Source organism: Musca vetustissima, unplaced genomic scaffold, assembly GCF_032173495.1.
Source record: "Musca vetustissima isolate MV318-11 ecotype Yass unplaced genomic scaffold, APGP_CSIRO_Mvet_v1 utg12756, whole genome shotgun sequence".
NCBI lineage: Eukaryota > Metazoa > Arthropoda > Insecta > Diptera > Muscidae > Musca > Musca vetustissima.
Genome location: NW_026881315.1, coordinates 1 through 19,782, shown reverse-complemented (window position 1 = coordinate 19,782; position 19,782 = coordinate 1). Strand labels below are relative to the sequence as shown.

General features: G+C 33.4%; 1 protein-coding gene across 1 annotated transcript; it reads right to left on the bottom strand.

Annotated features, from left to right (window-relative positions):
• Positions 1-17,812: 17,812 nt before the first annotated feature.
• Positions 17,813-19,575, bottom strand: LOC133327305 (uncharacterized). Its single transcript, XM_061535870.1, has 2 exons — positions 17,865-19,575; positions 17,813-17,820 (listed from the first exon to the last, which is right to left on the bottom strand). The coding sequence occupies exons 1-2, from the start codon at positions 19,573-19,575 to the stop codon at positions 17,813-17,815; spliced, it is 1,719 nt and encodes a 572-aa protein (XP_061391854.1).
• Between the last annotated feature and the right edge of the window lie 207 nt (positions 19,576-19,782).

Sequence of the window (19,782 nt, the reverse complement as noted above, 5' to 3'; positions counted from 1 at the left end):
CTATGGAAAACTATTATGAAGGAAAAAAATATATTTTTTTGAGCATTTAAACCCTCCACCATTGTTACGTTTATTTAAAATTTTGCATTTTGTGTGCAACATGTCGGTATATTCGTCGAAGAGCCCATAAAGTATATATTCTCGGAATAAAGTTCTGTATCGATTTAGGCATGTCCGTTGCTCTGTCTTCTGAAATTACGATAGCGATCGAAATATTTAAAATCCTTGAACGTTTACACGGAATGCTACTATTCCTAGGAACTACGATATTGAAAATGGGATATATGGGCCCGCAAATTGGAAAAGTACCAAAATGGTATCGCCATATTTTCGGTAATTTGATGGTCCTGAACGAATTTTCCATTGAATGTTTTAGCTGCATTTTTAAGGGTAATGAATCCATTTTCCAAACGATGGTCTTGTAATTTGGTATTCCGGGTTCGTGGAGATTGAATTGAAGTCCTTGTTTTGGTATAGCCACCATATGAAGGTGTTACCACATTTTTGGTATTTAAAAGTTTTTATATGAACTTTTAACCGAAGTGGCTATAATTTTGCATTCCGAGTTCTTAAAGGGTGAAACCTATAGATCAATGCTTTGACAAATACTCCATATAATAATCCCATAACTGTAATTTGGCACTTTCGATTCGTGAGGGAAAAAAGGTTCCCAGAATGTGTTAAATGTGTTTACAGATTCTCTTTACAAAGGGCCTGCATTATTTTTGGTATTTAAGATGGTCCTAGCCTCATTCTGCAAGTGTTATGGCCAATATTCGCCAATAACTTGACATACAAAGCTCCTGTCCAGTACGTTGAATGCCAAGCATTTTCAAACCTGAGTCTATAATTTAAAATTCGTTTTCCCACAGGATAAAAAATGTTAAATGTTAAAAATGTTAGATGGTTCTGCCAATAACATGTCTATAAGTAGTTATTTCGAATTTTCGCAAAATAAAACACCTCATTTCAAAATATTTTTAATATATGCCAATATTTTGACATAGAAAAGGCAATGGTACGGTCCAGTTTAAGTACGTTGTATGTCCTATATATTGTATGTCCTATATATATTTGATATTGTGGGTTCTTAATAGGTAGCAGATCTTCTTACCAAAAATTATTAATATTAGGTTGGGAAAAAAGAAATCCATTTGGCTGGTCGTCGAAAATGCAGTCATAACATCGCCCAGAAGTAAAAAATCGAACATAAAACTGTTTTAAACCATTTACATAAAGCTGGATTCAAAAAGAAGCTCGATGTTTGGGTGCCACACCAATTAACAGCAGAAAAAATAGGATGGATCGAATTTCTATCTGCGAAGCCTTTACCCGAGTTTCGGAGTAGCCCCCATATAATGGTAACTCCAATATTTTGCGTATGTTTTTCAAACGTATTTGGGAAATTTGGTATTTTAAGTTCTCAGTGGTTAAAAAATCTTCCACCAAAAAATTATTAACACTAGATTGCCGAAGGCGGTCATTTTGACCGCTTTTCAATTTCAAGTACAAAAACAACTGTGCATATAATGACACTTTTTTATAAAAAAGTCACCAAATTTTTAAAAAAAGTGTTATTATATGCACAGTTGTATTTGTACTTGAAATTGAAAAGCGGTCAAAATGACCGCCTTCGGCAATCTAGTGTTAATAACGGTTCAGTTTTTAGCATAGCCCCCATATAACGGAACCTGCCCGTGGTATGGTGAAGGGTAAAAACATTTCGACCCGGACGAACATAACGATATTTTTACATATTGAAAATTATATTTGTCTACAAAACTAATAATTATGATAAACAATAAATAAGAAAATATAATTTACAGTGACATTCAAAACTGAGCATAATTAATTTTTTGGGTTTGGAATTAACATAGGGAAGAGAGTGAAAATAAGAATGGAAATATTTTAAAATATGAAAACAAATCGAACGAAACATTAGAATCATATCATGACTACTACGGCCATGCTTTAAGGATACTTCTAAGGGGTTATAGGAGTTATATTTTTTTCTGATAAAGTATCGGATTACACAAAATCAGTACCCCATGTTAAGTATTGTTGAGTTAAAAATGGATCAAGTAACACTTGCCAATTCTATTTCAAATTACTTACTTATAAAATGTTATTATCAAAGAAATTTGTACTTATATTTATAATAAATATATATGTAATAAAATATATTATTAATGGAGAATGATGTTCACATTTTCGAACATAACTGTTGTTCAGAATTAATTGACAATTAAATGGAAAATCATGTTTTGCAATAATTAACAAGATAAAATAATAACAAGCAACGAGAGTTTTTGCGTTTTTTATAAAAAAAATACACGTCCATATATATATATATATATATATATATTACATGAGAGATGGGAACATAATTTTCTTTTATTTCTAATGGTTTTTTAATTCCAGAAATATATCGGAAGGATTTAAAATTTACTACCAATTTTAAAACTAAATTTTGCCAGAAAAATATATGACTCACTCTTTATTCTAGACAGCAAATTGTCATAACGTTTTATCAGCATAACAGCACTTGTTGTATTTTTTATCTCGCATGTTCGTTTATTATCAGGTTATGTTCAAGATATTAATTGATTTTCTAACTTATACAGCAACCGATGTCATTCATAGAAATAAAAACAGAATGCACTTTTCAAGAAAAAAGTCGAGAGTTGAGGGTAATGAAATCAAAATAGGTCAAGGTGATATGATATCCTACACAACAATAACTGTACTTTAACTTCTGCGTAGCTTATTCCGGAACATAAGCAAATTTTCTCGATATTTACATATGATGAAATGATATATTAAACCTTATACATGTTCACACATCTGTCATCTATTTATACCCTTCACCACACTGTGGTACAGGACATTATGTCTTTGTGCATATGTTTGTAACAGGCAAAAGAAAACGAGATAGACACATGGTTCCTTTTGAGAATATACATAGAATAGCATGTTAAATTGTAAACAAAGTACAGGTCGCATTTATGATCCGATTTGGATGAAATTTGGCACAGCTCAGTTCTTTGCTCCAAGGACGAACCCATATATATTTTAGTATGATTTAAGGTAAATATCTTTCGATTTGCACGAAATTTGGCACAGCTTACTAAATTGAGTCTATAATTATCTGTGTTAAGTTTCGTGAAAGCCGGTTCAGATTTAGTTATAGCTCCCATATATATGTTCTGCCGATTCAGGGTAATTGGTGCGCCAAAGTCCCTAAATATCTTTCGATTTGCACGAAATTTGGCATAGTGTACTAAATTAAGTCTAGAATGAAGTGTGCTAAGTTTCGTGGAAATCAGTTCAGATTTAGATACAGCTCCCATATATATATATATATATATATATGTATATTCATCCGATTTAAGGTAAATGGTGCGCCAAAGACCCTAAATATCTTTCGATATACATGGAATTTTCCATAGCGTACTTAATTGAGTGTATAATGATTTGTTCTAAGTTTCGTGAAAATCGGTTCAGATTTAGATATAGCTCCTATATATATTTTCGTCCTATTATATTATATCTTATAAATCTTTCCTCCAGTTTCATGTCAATGTTCTTTCTAAAAGACAATGTCTGTTAGGAGACTTTGTAGAATATACCCAAAGTGGTGAAGGGTATCATATAATCGGCCCAGTCCGACTTTACTACTTTCCTTACTGGTTTTATCATATTAATTTGTATCATACAAATTTGTCTAATTTGTATCATATTAAAAGTCCACCATCTCACATTTATCCACTGGCAAATTTTCCACGTCATGTCCTCCCACAAGGAACATATACACCAAAATATGTACATTTTGTAGGCTTTCAACAAATCTTTTGTCTAAATATGGACCGATTATAATCTATCCCTTCTATGTGCATTTTCGTGAAAAGCGGGTTATAATTGTGACGCCTAGAGCGATTAGAAAAACAAACAAAATTAATGTTATGGTCCATTTTATTCCCCAAATATCATCTAATCACTACCGAAACTTATAGGCGTCGTTTTTGTCCCTAATCGGAACTTCATGCAAAATTTCATAGCGATCAGTGCTTCATTTACGCCCTTTAGTGTGTTAATGACTATACTAAACAATATCAGAATACGTGGACCTCCTTAAATTTATTCAACTCCTCTATGCGAGTACATATGTATATTACTCACTCCTCTTAGATATTCTCCGGTCTATGTCCTTATATATATACGTCATAGAATGCAAATTTTGGCTTTGTTCACAAGTTTGGATCTATTTGGTCCATTATCATGAAAAGAGTCGCGTTTGTTACTTGATCAAATCCCTTTCGCCATGAAAATGCCTCTAGACAAACAAACTAAAATGTGGGATTTGTGCGCCAATATTTCGCGGCGTTACAAACCCTTAATATGTCTGAAATTATCTGAAATACCGTTATATGGGAGCTACACCAAATGTGGACCGATATTGATCATTTGTAGTAAGAAGATTTGACACCCATTGATAACCCAAAATTTCGAAATAGAACAAGCCTTAACTCCCCAAAATATTGAATAATGGAGGGTACCATTACATGAGGTCTACCCTGAATCATGGGTCGATATTTATAAATTTTACTAGGGATATTCTATAATCATCCGAAATGTAATCACCCGAAATATAAAATTGCAGGCAATTCGGTTGAAAACGTACCCAAACTCCTCAACATACGGCAATTTGGGATATTGATAACATTTGGTAGGAAGAGGTACTACTAACATAGCATTTTATTCCGATCAAGAACATATATATTCTATGATATATCCGACAAATATTTCTAAGCGTTGCAAAAAGAATGACAAAGTGAAAGGTCCATCCTCCATAGACATGAGAATTTACATAGATCTTCTGTAGGCAATAAATCTCCAGAGACAGTCCTCTCGGCAGGTCTCATTTATCCACCGAAGTGGCTGAAATTAGACATTGTAGGTTTTATCGGAAATTCCCCTCCAAAGTAGCTGAAATTTTGTATTGCGGATTCATGGTGAATAAACAATTTTTTCCAGATAATTTTCAGTATAGGTGCAGATTTTCAAATATCTCTAATGCAATAGCTATCTTCGACATATCTCTATAGGAAAGTTTTAGGTGGAATTCGACTTCCAAAAGATTGAGTACATTTCCCAGTTTTTTTGCAGATTCAGGTTCTCTTAAAGGAAAGATCACAAAGGCATCCAACATATATTTTGAAGATGTAATATTTCGTTTACCCTTCAAAAATTAGTTAATAGACAGAATATCTCCTTCAGGAGATTTATAACTGAATTCTATAGACCTATTTTTCCCCTGACAAGCTTCTATTAATTACATATTCCTATACATAATCGTACGTAAATGATATTCCAACATAAAAGACCACCCCGAGGAAAATGAAGATACTAAATAAGCAAGGACCTCAACCATTGTACAAAATTCTGTAAGGTGTTGTTTCTAGGCAACGAAAGATGGCAGCTCTCGGAAAGGCTACAGCAGAACAGTCATATACTTAGCTGGAATATAAAAAAAAAAAATATTAACGAAACTTACACAAAGGCTAATTTTCATTGGCGAACATGGCTAAATTCATGCAGAGACATCGGTCAAAGAGATAAAAGTATAAAAATACGACAATCGATACGTAATCAATTTCCAACAGATGGCTTTCCCTCTGTTGTTATGTTATAACAACAGAGCAAATAATATTAAACGTTTTAAGGGCTATATCGCAAGCTTATAAAATAAAAACATATATTTTGAGTGCAGATCTCTGATTTTATTTACATTTTATACACACATTTTCGCGTATTTTCGTTTTTATTTTTAACATGCCTCTGTTATGCATGATTCCCCCTAGATATGTTTTCATAAACTATTTTGTCAAAATGCATTTTGCCGAGTCTTTACGATTTCTATGTCTTTGCATCGGTTTACTGTTCCCCAAAGAGGCTGCAACTTAATATTTCTAACCTGTATGCAACGTTACCAATCCTCGTTGAATCGAGGTGTCTATTCGCAAAAATAATCGTTTTCGATCGTAATTAAATTGTCGTAGACGATCGCCCCAACAATTTCCATTCATCGTTAGATCGTGGTCGATATTATGCGATTCCAGACTATAATCGTACCCGATCATCCTGCGATCCATTTCTTCTAAATATGTATACATCGAGGTAACTGAACTGTTGAGGTCCTTTAACATTTAGTGTTGTGTTTCGTGTTAAGCTCATGAGTTGGTGTTGATGCCGAGCTTGGTTAGTAGAATATTTGCAAATATTCTAAAATCATTTTGAAAGAATTTGTCTGCATCAGTTAATAGACTGGCACACTCTCCACTACACTACGCACCCAGACATTTAATGTCAGACTTTTTTAGAATGTTTTTTGAAGGTGTATCCTAAAGTGTCACTACATATACACGGCATCAAATGACCACACATAAATCTTCTGGACATAATAAATACGCTACTGGATTTTTGAATATTAAAAAAGCTCTAATAAACCTTTTGGAAATACAAGATCTGCCGTTAAAACTTTATTCCTCAAAATGGTACATAAAGGATGATAAATAATCTATTCTACAGCTATTTTACCTTAGATTATTGTTTATAAGCAGATAAATAATTTGCTGTAGGCTTTACTATATTATGGCCCTGCCATCTAACATTTACTAGAAACAACACCGCCTTGAATTTTATACAGTGGTTGGAATCATTGCTTATTTAGTGTTGCCATTTTCTAGTGGGTGACGATATATCTTGTAGATCTACAAACATTTTATAAATCAGACAAGCTCATTTTAGTATTTTAGAATATATTTATCTTCTACAGCTGTGGAGATATATGCCAAGGTACAATGCTTCTCAGGGTAAAACACCTTCTGTAGGATTTCTGAAGATAGAACAATTTCTACCGATATTAAGGTGACAGAAGATTTTCTACTCTTTTGGGGATAGCCTGTACTAGGTAATGGTGTTGCCATCTATCGTTGCCTAGAAGAAGGCATCTTTGAGTTTTGTGCAGTGGTTGGAGTCCTTGCTTATTTAGTGTTGCAATTTTTCTCTGTTTGGCGCTATCTCCTGTTATTTCTATTTTGTGTTGTCCTTATTTTTTGAGGAGGAGGTTTCGAATACATTTCATTTTGATTTTTTTAACTTTGGCTTTAGTATTTGAGAACACACTTCCAAAAGAAATAAATAAAATATTAAAACATTTAGAATATTAATTATATTTAGCCATCGAATGTGTATTAATTTTTGACATATCAATCGGTTGTAGCCTAATTTTGTCTTTAAGAATTATTTAAATGAATAATTTATAAATATAAACAAATTTTTTGAATATCATTTCGAGATTGAAGACCCTCCTTCGAATCAATTCGTGACTTCCGTTTAAAATATCAAATACAACAAAACATTTCGAAATTTGTTTCCACACCTATCTCAATTCGCAGAAATAAAGTTACTATCACTATTTTCATTTATATTGTTGATATCTAAGAGATATGTTATCTATTTATCTATAAACTACATATCAAAAAACTATGTGCAAAAATATCTTAGAAATCAATTTCGGCAAACGAAATTTGACGACAATCGAATTTTACTATAAATAACAAATGGAAACTACGCAACATACAACAGTTCCTAACAAAGTTTCGAAACGGTAAACAACTCTCAACAAAATGAAATTCGGTAAGTTCCCACACCTTTCGTCTACGAGGAAAAAATTAATAATTTATTCCGTTCACCCCATTTCTCTAGTAATCAGCTTGACAATCTTGGCTTGCCTTATTGCCTGCGGCATGTGCTGTGATCCCAACGACAACAACATGCCCAAATGCAATGATAAAATTGTCAATACACCCGTTCGTAATTATTGGGATCCTACCGCTTATTGGCAATGTGAAAGTGCTACTGGTACTGCCCAATTGGTTCGTTGTCCTGATGCTCAATTGTTTGATTCGGCCAAGGGTGAATGTGTCATGTGGAATCAATGGGTATGGACCAATCCCTGCCCTGAAAATTAATAAACTTGAAATGTGACATTTTTTTGGAAATAAAATCGATTAAAACAAAAGAAGTTGAAATTGTATTTTGTTTAAAAAGCGGAAGTCTAAACTTAGATTTCTATGCAGAAAATATCTTAAATATTTTCTCATCGAGGAATTCTTATGGAGCGTCAATGATTACCCTATAGATCTACTATGAATATCAACAAATTTCTCAGTTCAGTAAAACAGCTTAATATATAAAAAATGTAGCATACATCATGGCGCCCAACAATGCAATTTGCCTGTGACGTATCCATATTTACCCTACTGATCCCGTATAAAATTCAGATTCAAGAAGTATAGTGGGATCAAATAGTTTAATATATATAAAAACGTAGCATATATTAGGGCGTCCAACAATTAATTACATTTAGCTTTGACGCATCCATATTTGTCCTACTAATCCTGTTCAAAATTCAGTTTCCTGACGAAAAATAGGATAAGCTTAAATTATTCTGGCTACCATACAGATTTCATATTGATTTCCACAGTAGATTTCCGAAAAAAAAACTTATTTAGCATATTATAGGTACGAATTCTATAGATATAATTTCCTTTGAGTTTTGAGGTTGCGGGTCCTTTAAAGGTATTCTATACATAGATAATTCTTTTTTTATTAAATACAACAATATTTTTCTTTGTCCAAAATCAATTATCAATATTTTCAATTAATTTGGGCCGTATTACAGATAACTTATCTATCAATTATAAATAAAAACCTGCGCAAAAAATATTTTGCAAAACGTATTCCCATTTCGCCATCGCAATTTGCCTATAAATAACAAACTGGAACTGAGAAGCCTACATCAGATCCTTACATTGTTTCGAAACTCAATCAACATTCAAAATGAAATTTGGTAAGATCCGAATCTTCTATCTGAAAATAAATAAAAAACTCTTCTTTCACCCCCTCTAGTCACCATTTTGACCATCTTGGCTTGCATTATTGCCAGCAGCATGTGCTGCAATCCTGACGACAACAACATGCCTGTTTGCCACGACAAAATTGTCAAGGTACCCATTCGTAATCATTGGGATCCTGTATCCTATTGGGAATGCCGTACTGCAAATGGCATCGCTGATTTGGTTCGTTGTCCAGATTCTTATTTGTTTGATTCGGCAAAGCGTCAATGTGTTCCGTGGAATAAATGGGTGTGGACAAGCCCTTGCCCTGCAAACTAAAAGAAAATCTATATGTGAAGTTTTTAAAAAATAAATTTTATATAATGCAAAGTAATAAATTCTAAAGATATATGAAACTTTCTGGCAGAGAATCCGTTACTCCTGACCGAAAACATTCAATAGACATTATACTATTAGAACTCCTATAGTAGGTCTTCTAAGAAGTGAAAAAACGCATATTAATTATCCATAAGACATAATAACGATCCTATATAATTACTAAACTTCTTTTAGATCCTCAATAAATATAAACCACTCTGTAGGTCTTCAATAGATGGATTACCCAAAAATGTGTTTGTTTCTTGTATATGTATTTAACTTTGATCTAAATAAATAAATGTAGACTATCATCTATCGTTGACTAAAAACAACGCCACCTAAAAATACAGTGGGGTCATGTCATTGCTTATAAAGTGTTCCTATTTTCCTCTAGGTGGCGCTAAAAATAAAAAATAGCTATAATATAAAAAAGAAATTCTCTTTAAGGCCTAGATCCCTAATAGATAGAGATATAGGCCTAAGCATAGAAGTAGCCTCAACTCACCTGAATTGAGGCTACTCCTCCTATACAATTTAAAAATATACCTGACCTTCAATATATCTACGGTATATTTCTATTGGTTTTACATGGATATAAAATGTTCTCTCTTCTGTGGCATACATTAAGGCGCTAAAAATTAATTACATTATACTTTCAACATTCCCATGTTTGTCCTATTATACCGATATTGATTCAAGAACAAATTATATATGATTGGAGTTTACTGTTATTAAAGACTTCTATAAATAAAATATCTCATATAGATTTTTTATAAATACACAAGAGGTTTTTTAACTTATATATGTCGACATCTTGTATTAGTCTAACATAGATTGCACATTTTCTATATTGCGAAGCTACCTTACGGCTAGTTAATTAAATTTTACCTTATACACGCCCATATTCGGTCTACAAATCTTGTATAGAAAAAAATCACATATATTAAGGCGAAATAGTTAATTACATTTTGACTTCGAAGTACCCACATATGCCCTACTATGCGGTACTGATTTCAGAATGAAATGACTTAATTATTTTATTTAAAAAAATATTATTTATTAGAAGAAGACTACCTACCTTACTAGAGATACCATATCTTATTTATGTTAAAAATTTCTTGGTCTAAGATATATACTAAATCTGCCATATGGTGTAGCATACATTACGGCGACGAAAAGTAATTACATTACTTGTACGTATCCATATTTAACCTACTATGCTGTTACAATACAATTTTCACATTAAAAACCAGTGAGCGGAGCAGTATAGTCGGTCGGGGCCGACCATATGATACCCTACACAACTACCACGGAACTCTAACTGTTGCGTATGTTTATTTCGAGCCTGACCAATATTTCGTGATATTTGCACCCTCTTGAGCGATTAGAGATCAACAGCACATCTTCCTTACACTGACATATTTTCCGAATATCCCAATATTCTGTACAGCCCTTCTAATTACTTGTCCAGATTCACTTCACCGTGTGTTGTGATTTTCGGCTTGTGGCCTATAGATTGACTCGAAAAAATACAAACAAATTAGTTTTGGGTCCACTTCATCCCAAAATGTTAATCTGATCATCACAGAAAATTAAAGGTGTTGTCCTTGACCATACCTGGATCCTCAAGGAAAATTTCAAGGCGATGAGCGCTATATTTCCCCCCTCTATTGTGGTAATATGTTACTAAATAATATATGAATACGTAAGGTCCTGAAAATATTTACGTGTAACTCCCACATCCGAGTACATACGAACATATAATTGGTATCAATTTAAAGGTGAACCACTCCTCTTAAATATACTATCAACTTCCTGGGTCTATGTCCTTCAGGAGTAAATATATACGACATAGAATACAAAATTTGTCATTTTTCACACAAAAGTCGGGGTCCATTTGACACCCTAAATATTGACCGACCTTTATCAAAACAGGCATGCTTATTCATTGGCCCGATCCCTTTCTCCATGCAAAAATTCGCGATGTTTGGGCCATAATTGCGGCCTCTGGAGCGTCCAGGAAAACCGACAAAAATTAAGTATTTGGTCCATTTCATCCCCTTAATATTAACCGATGTTTACCAAAAACAATAGGGGTCTTCATTGGCCAGAACCCATCCTACATGCAAAATTTCGTGAAGATTGGTCCATAACTGTGGCCTGTATCGTGTTTACAAATTAAAATGGACAGACGGACGGACGGACACACATGTCTAGATCGACTCAGCTAGTCGAGATATGACGATCGGTATACTTAAAGGTGGGTCTATGACCAATATTTCGCGCCTATTTTATATAGAATACCTCAAACAAAGTGTAGAACTTCATTAAGTACGTATATAGATATAATAAATTGGCCTTCTCTAGAAAAATATAAGTCCTCTACAAATAGAAAATACGTTTATGGTAATTCAATGATTTTCCTACTGATCTGCTATAAATCTCTAAAGATTCGTCTAACATAGAAATATGTGTAAGACATCAAAATGTTTTTACATAGCCAATAACTTCTTAAAGTCCTCTTATAACTAATATGCAAATATTACAAGTTGGATTTTTCTGCAGGACATTCCACATAATTCCAAATGCTTTCTTAGGAAATTAATATCCAAATATCATAATATTTCTAGATTCTAGATATCTAGGTAACATTTGGTCTTCAATTAGCCATATTTGCCCTACTAGGTGACATTGTCTAAGATATTCTATTATGCATATCTATATTCTTGGGCTCCTCTTTATGTTAAATTCCAAAAGCATTTCTATAATTTTTTGTATAAGATTCATATCTTTAAAATAATTGTAGCATACATTGCGGCATCTAATAGTACTACTAATCCAGTATAGAAATTGTTCAGATTCAAGAATAACATTTCATTTCAAAGAAGATAAGAGACGAGTAGAATATAATATGTAATTTCGTTTCTTCTCTTCGTGAAGAAGAGAGGACACAATTGAAAATGAACATGATGAAGGACATAATTTACTCTAGAAATTTGGTATAGAAAATATCTCTAATAATGTAGCCTACATTGCGGCATTGAATATTTATTGAATTTAGCTTATTACGTATCCATGTTTGCCCTACTAATCCGGTGTAGAAAACGTTCAGTGGTGAATAGTGTGGAAATGTTATTTTTTCTAAGGAAATAGAAGGATTATTTAATTCGAGTGGAACTAAATTTAAAATATTAATTGCATTTAGATCGTCACGCATCCATGTTTATCCTACTGATGAAGGACACGATTTACCTTACTAATACGAAACTTTCAGATTAGCAATTCAATTTAATTCTTTCATATCAGCTTCAAATGCTATCCAAAATAATGTAGCATACTCTGTGGCGAATATTAATTACATTTAGCTTATGACATATCCATGTGTACCCTACTTATTCGGAACAGAAAATTTCAAAATTAACATAATTAAGAACATGTAATAACTTGGCATACATGTAGTAACTTGGCATAGAGAAAATCCAGATTCAACTATTTTATATCATTGCGGCATTGAATGTTAATTGCATTTAGCTTGTGACGTATCCATGTTTACCCTACTAATCCGGTGTAGAAAACGTTCAGTGGTGAATAGTGTGGAAAAGCTTTTTAAGGAAATAGAAGGCTAGTATAAATCGAGTAAAACTCATTTATTTAAAGTTTAGTTTTTTGTATGTGGCAACGATTATTAATTGCATTTAGATTTTGACATATCCATGTTTATCCTACTGATGAAGAACATGATTTACCTTACTAATACGAAACTTTCAGATTCGTAATTCAATTTAACTCTTTCATGTCAGCATTAAATATTATCTAAAATAATGTAGCATACTCTGCGGCGAATATTAATTACATTTAGCTTATGACATATCCATGTTTATCCTACTTATTCGGTATAGAAAATTTAAAAATGAACATGACGAAGAACAGGATTTAGTCTAGTAACTTTGTATAGAGAATATTCAAATTCAACTTTTTTTATATAAGCTTCAAATACTACCTATAATAATGTAGTCTACATTGCGGCATGGAATATCTATAGGATTTAGTTCATTACGTATCCATGTTTACCCTACTAATCCGGTGTAGAAAACGTCCAGTGGTGTAAAGTGTGAAAAAGTTTTTTTAAGGAAATAGAAGGCTTATATTATTCGAGTGGAACTAAATATAAAATTTGGTTTTTTGTAGTTGCCAAGGAATATTTATTGCAATAAGATTATGACGTATCCATGTTTGCCTACTGATGAAGAACATAATTTACCTTACTAATACAAAACTTTTAGATTCATAATTCAACTTAATTCCTTCAAATACTATCTAAAATAATGTAGCATACCCTTTGGCGAATATTAATTACATTCAGCTTACGATATATCCATGTTGACCTTACTTATTCGTTATAGAACATTTTCAGATTCAAGAAGAAAAGTGCGAAAGTGTTTATTTCTAATAAGAAGTATATATAAAGATCTCCTCCTATTTGAAAATGGACTTGATGAAGAACTCAACTAGTCCGGTATTGAAAACGTTTAGATGCAAGCAAAATTTTTTGAATAGAACATAAAATAATTTTTCATGTATATGCTAACTGAACATGGGAATGAAGAAGATTATGTTAAAGGTAAACTTTTGGTTGGCGGAATATGACAACGAAATAATTTTTCTGAAAAATCGAAGGGAGATTTTGAGAACAGTTTTCTGATTATTGAAGAAAATTTAGATAGGAAGAAAACAGAACAGAAGCGTGATAAATGGAGACAGGTCTTTCCATTTTATACCCTTCACCACACTGTGGTACAGGGTATTATGTCTTAGTGCATATGTTTGTAACAGGCAAAAATAATCGAGATAGACCTATGGTTCCTTTTGAGAATAAGCATAGAATCACTTTCTGAGTCGATTTGTGCATGCCCGTCTGTCCGTCCGTCCATGTATTTTTGTTAACAAAGTACAGGTCGCATTTATGATCCGATTTGGATGAAATTTGGCACAGGTCACTTGATTGATCCAAGGACGAACCCGAAAATCGTTTCAGATTCAGATATAGCCGCCATATACATTTTCGTCCGCTTTTATGTAAATGGTGCACCAAAGTCCCTATATATCCTTCAATTTGCACGAAATTTGACATATGAATTGAGTCTAGAATGATGTGTTTTAAATTTCGTGAAAATCTGTTCAAATTTAGATATAGCTCCCATATATATTTTCGTCCGATTTTATGTAAATGGTGCACCAAAGTCCCTATATATCCTTCGATTTGCACGAAATTTGGCATAGCGTACTGAAGTGAGTCCGGAACGATGTGTGTTAAATTTCGTGGAAATCTTTGAAAATCAGTTTTGAACGTACTGAAATTAATATAAATTAATCTCTGATGGCGCCCGACATTAGGACTGGACTTATGAGTTTTTGAAACAGTTTTTAGAATCTTTAGTGAATCATTTTTTAATGATTTGCCAAGAAGTGGTTGCCAAGAAATGGGAAAAAATTAGGCCCCATCGTAGCACAATTGATGCCAGAAAACCTGGTACGTGTCATCAATGCGTATAATTAAAAAAATCAAATTAATCACCTACCATGAAAATATTTTGCAATTCAGCATGTGTGCATAGTTGACAATTTTCGGGGCGTTGGCTTTCAAGGGAAATCTTATCAATTACAAATTTTGAGGTTGGTCATCATTTTTTCGGTCAAATCAATTAATTTAACCAATTAAAACAATTCGCCAAAAATTACTACTCAGGGAGTATAAATATTGGGACAAGAGGTAGACAGAGACACAATCTTCATTCGAATAGTTTGCAGGCATCAACATGAAATTCGGTAAGTGTTTCAATTATTTTCTAAGATTTAATAACAAAATAAAAAATATATATATTTGTTTCCCCTCTAGTCATCTGCTTAACTTTATTGGCTGCCATGTGTGCCTTTGCCTTGGCCTGCAATCCCAATGAGAACAATAAACCGACATGTAATAGCCGCAATATAGATTTACCCATTCGCAATTTTTGGGATCCCACCGGTTATTGGCTGTGTGAATCAGCTGATGGTAATGCTAAAATGATTCACTGTCCTGAAGCTCAACTCTTCGATGCCGAGGAGGGTGAATGTGTTTGGTGGGACGAATGGAATTGGACCAATCCATGCCCGGAAAATTAAAATTGAGGCAGGAAATGTTCTTTGAAAAAATGCAAATAGAAGTTAAATAAATTCTTAATGAAATTTTAAAAGATGTTTGCGATTTTAACATAATATTAGGAAACAGTATTTTAAATCGAAAGTCTCTGAAGTCCAATATTTTTGTATTTTTTTAAACACTTAACGACGAAAGCGACCCCAAACTTTTACGGTACTTGGAGATCAGAATTTTTTGTCATAAGCTTTCCGACGGATTGCCCGTTTGCGGAGTTCTTTACTGAAATCAGTACTGTTATTTTGGTTTTTCTAGATCCATGGCGTAACATGTTGATTTAAAGAATATCGTCAACTTCCAAAGTGCATTCTTAATGTTGGGCGCCATTCATGACGTTTTTAACAAGTGCAAAGCGGTAAGTTCGGCCGGGCCGAACTTTGGATGCTAATGAGGGTGTATACACTTCAACACGGTGAATATGTGCCTCATCGAAATATTGGTTCTAGACCCCATGTTTCTTTGGACCAAATTCGTCTCAGAATATATATATATTTCATCCGAACTTTGCCCATCTTATTATTTCTTCCAAGATTGGTTCAAATTCTGGAACTTCCAATCAGGGGCTAGGTCTAAATGCGGCTATAGTTCATTATCGAACCTTACGTTCTAATTGTTTATCTCTCTATCCTCCGCAGGTGAAATGATTACAACAGAGTCTTAGAACCAAACCCAAAACGCGGAACAAATCAGATAACTATTTTAATACAAAGAAGTGAAAAAGCGTTAAGTTCGGCCGGGCCGAACTTTGGATACCCTCCACCATATATATACTGATGGGTATAAAACCCGATATGGATACCCTCCACCATATATATATATTTCTCCAATAAAGCTAGAATACACTGCGTCGAATGTTTTGGTATAATAAATGTAACAAAGGCACAAAAAAATATACAACATACAATAAAGAAGGTTGGAGGGAACGTTATGTGGGCCTAGACAATATTTTTTTTTAATTATTGGTCCGCCTATTTACTAAACTACCGTTGTATAGGATCTATGTGGGATTAGGGCTTAACTTTTATACGGTCATTTCTTCTAATGGAATAATTGGTTTCCTTTCAGTTGTGAAAGTACTCAGCTCCCCCGCCACGTCACGGCTTATTCCTAGGGGGAGTAGGGCTGAAGCTTTCTTACCCTCTTTTCTTTTAAAATATAATGGAATAATTAGTTTCCTTTCAGTTTTGAAAGTACTCAGCTCCCCCGCCACGTCAAGGCTTATTCCTAAGGGGAGTAGAATATGTTAACTTTGGAATACCATTTTAGTTTATATAAAATGGCCCAATTAACATAATCCATTATTATTGAAATGCATTTCAATATATTTCAGTATATTGAATCATATCGGAAAGTGCCACAGTTCGCATATTCATTAATTTATGATCAAGCATAAAAATATATACGATGCTATGGATAATTATTTGAATGATATAAGTTGTAAACATTATAATTTAATTATATTAAAATATATGTATACATCTATATATATATATATATATATATAATTTATATAATATATTATCTTTATGTAGATAATTTATATAATAAACTTACTTAAGTTCATATATATAGAATGTTAATTTTCTCCGTATGGTTAGTGTTAAAGTCCTACAACTATTCCATCATGATGGCTATGTATGGTACAATAACTTTTGCAAATACTCCGATCAGACATTATATTAGTAAATGCCCAATCTATGTGAGTTCCATGCTTAGTTGTACTACAATCTTTATTTAAAAGCGGTATTAGCCCCTTTCCAGTAAGCATTACCTCCGCTAAATTCCGAGAGGTTCGTCTACATATGTTTTAAAGTCTCCAACGATCAACATTTTGTTATTAGATTGTTGTATAAGTCCATCAATAGTGTCACATAAAATTTGCCGAAAAGAAGTTTCCGAAAAAGATGGATTCCTATAAACGACCACTAAACATATATCTTTATACTTTATAGCAATACACTGCATTGTTTTAGATCCTTGCGTATGGTCTTCTTTTATTAGGATTCTAACGTCTTTTGCTATTTCTGATCGTGAAAAAATTAGAATCCCCCTTTTATTTCTATCCCTACATAGGCCTTCTTCAACACAGTCAATTCTACTTATTTCTGCAAATCCCGGGATACAACATGTTTCTTCGGGTAAAGTCCATGTCTCAACTAGACAAATAAAATTGCTGTTCATAATTGCGAAATCAGAAATAATATCGTCTTTATGAGCTCGAAAACTCTGAATATTTTGGTAAAAAATTTTAATTCCGATTTCATTAGAAGTTAGGAAATCATATTGCAATTTTAATCTTTTTGTATTGGATAACTTCTGTAATTCTAATTTGACTGGGTCACCATTCTGGAAAGGTTTGGGAGGATTAAATGTTCCAATGATGTACAAACCTGATGCATTTGTTGCTCTACTGCAGGCGACATAAAGAGCTGCTCTGGACATATTTTTGCGAGTGTGTACTCCAACTTTCTCGTATGTAGCGCCTTGACTCTTGTGAATTGTGATACCCTCTGCAACAACCAATGGGAACTGGCGACGATCAATGCAGATTTGATCATTTCTTTTGAATTGAAATGATCTAATACACATTTCAATAGGAGTCCAAAGCGATTCTCTTGAATGGGGATTTCGTCTACGTGCATCTCTTCCGACATTTTCGTCTGAAAACATTAACCAAAGAGTTCTTGGGTTTGAGGTTCCTCTTTCAAAATCAATATCCATTAAAACTCCAGTAGCGCCATTAACCAAACCATCCGCTGTGTTGATATTGATGGTTATCATATATTTAGCTGATTGCTTCAATCGAAGTTCTAAAGGAAGACCTTGTGTTTCAGATGTTTTCAGCTTTTTGATATTGTTGAGTATATTTGCTCTTTGTTCAGGTTGCAAAGTGTTGCTTTTGACAATGTCGTATGCTTTAGAAGTAAATGCTTCGGTAGGCAATTGATTTAGTTTTAGTGTATTATAATGTTCGGCTTCATCGTTGGACATGAACAAATGAATAGCATCTGGTGGAACTTCATTTATACTCTGTACAATTCTTGATTTGAAAATATCAATGTCTTCATTTGTCATTTCACCGTTGGACATTCTATTAAGTGCTAATGCAAAACTTAAATCTTCCCTTTGACGCATTATTTCTGTCAATTCATAAAAATTGAAAAGATCCCATAACTGGGAACCTACAATAAGCCCATAAGGGTTTGAAGAGTTAGAACTAAAAATCCATCGATCGCCAACGGGTGGAAGTTGTTTTAAATCACCGAAGGCAATTATTGAAATACCACCAAATGGATTTGTATTCTTAAATATCTGTTTCAGGCGTGCATCAAGATAGCCTAGCATTCTTGATCCGACCATTGATATTTCATCAATAATGATCACATTCACATTAATCAATTTTGCAAGTATGGAGTTCACACTGTCGCTGCTCAGTGGCCGCAATTCGCCCGAAAATTGATTGATTGGAAGGGAGAAAAGAGCATGCAAAGTAGATCCTCCAATTCCGAATGCAGCTTTTCCGGTTGGTGCCGTCAGCAAAACTTTTGGTAAATCGGGATTACTACCAGGTATATTATTGAGCCTATGAGTAATAGACTGGTATATGGCTTTAATTAAACGGCTTTTGCCGACGCCAGCCCCACCTCCAACGTATTCATAAAAAGTTTTCTTTTCAACAACATTTTGCAAAATATGATGCACATATGCACGCTGTTTAACATTAAGTGTTCTGATATTTAATAGAAGCTCCTCTTCGCTTACTATTGGAGGTAACTTTATGAATCGTATGTCATCGTTAGATTCACTACCGTTATTATTCTCAACGTCAAAAATATTTATATTGTTATCAATCTCGGGTATTGCCAATGCACGGAACTCGTCATCAAGCATTTGAGACGCTATTGTGTTATCAATTGCATCATTAATAATGGCGTTATTGTCATCTTGTACTTGTAGCAAGATCTCGTCAAGTTCGCCTTCTTTAAATAAATCAAATTGCAATTGATTCTCTTCAATCGTGCGTTTATGAACCATACAGGTATTTTCGTTGTCATTTTCTAACAATTCTTCGACTTCGTTTCTCCATGGTAAATACAACATAACCAAAGATCGGAAATAATCGTCCCTATTTGTATTTACTTTAAAGGAAGGAAATCTTACAATTGCTGGCGCTTTCCTTTTATAAACATACCCTGAATTATTTTTTAGACGGATGGGAGCTCCAACGTGATCCATATTTGTCTCCTCATTCTCAAAATAATCATCATCTTGCTCTTCTTGAGGATGACATTTTCTTAACTTGCGAGA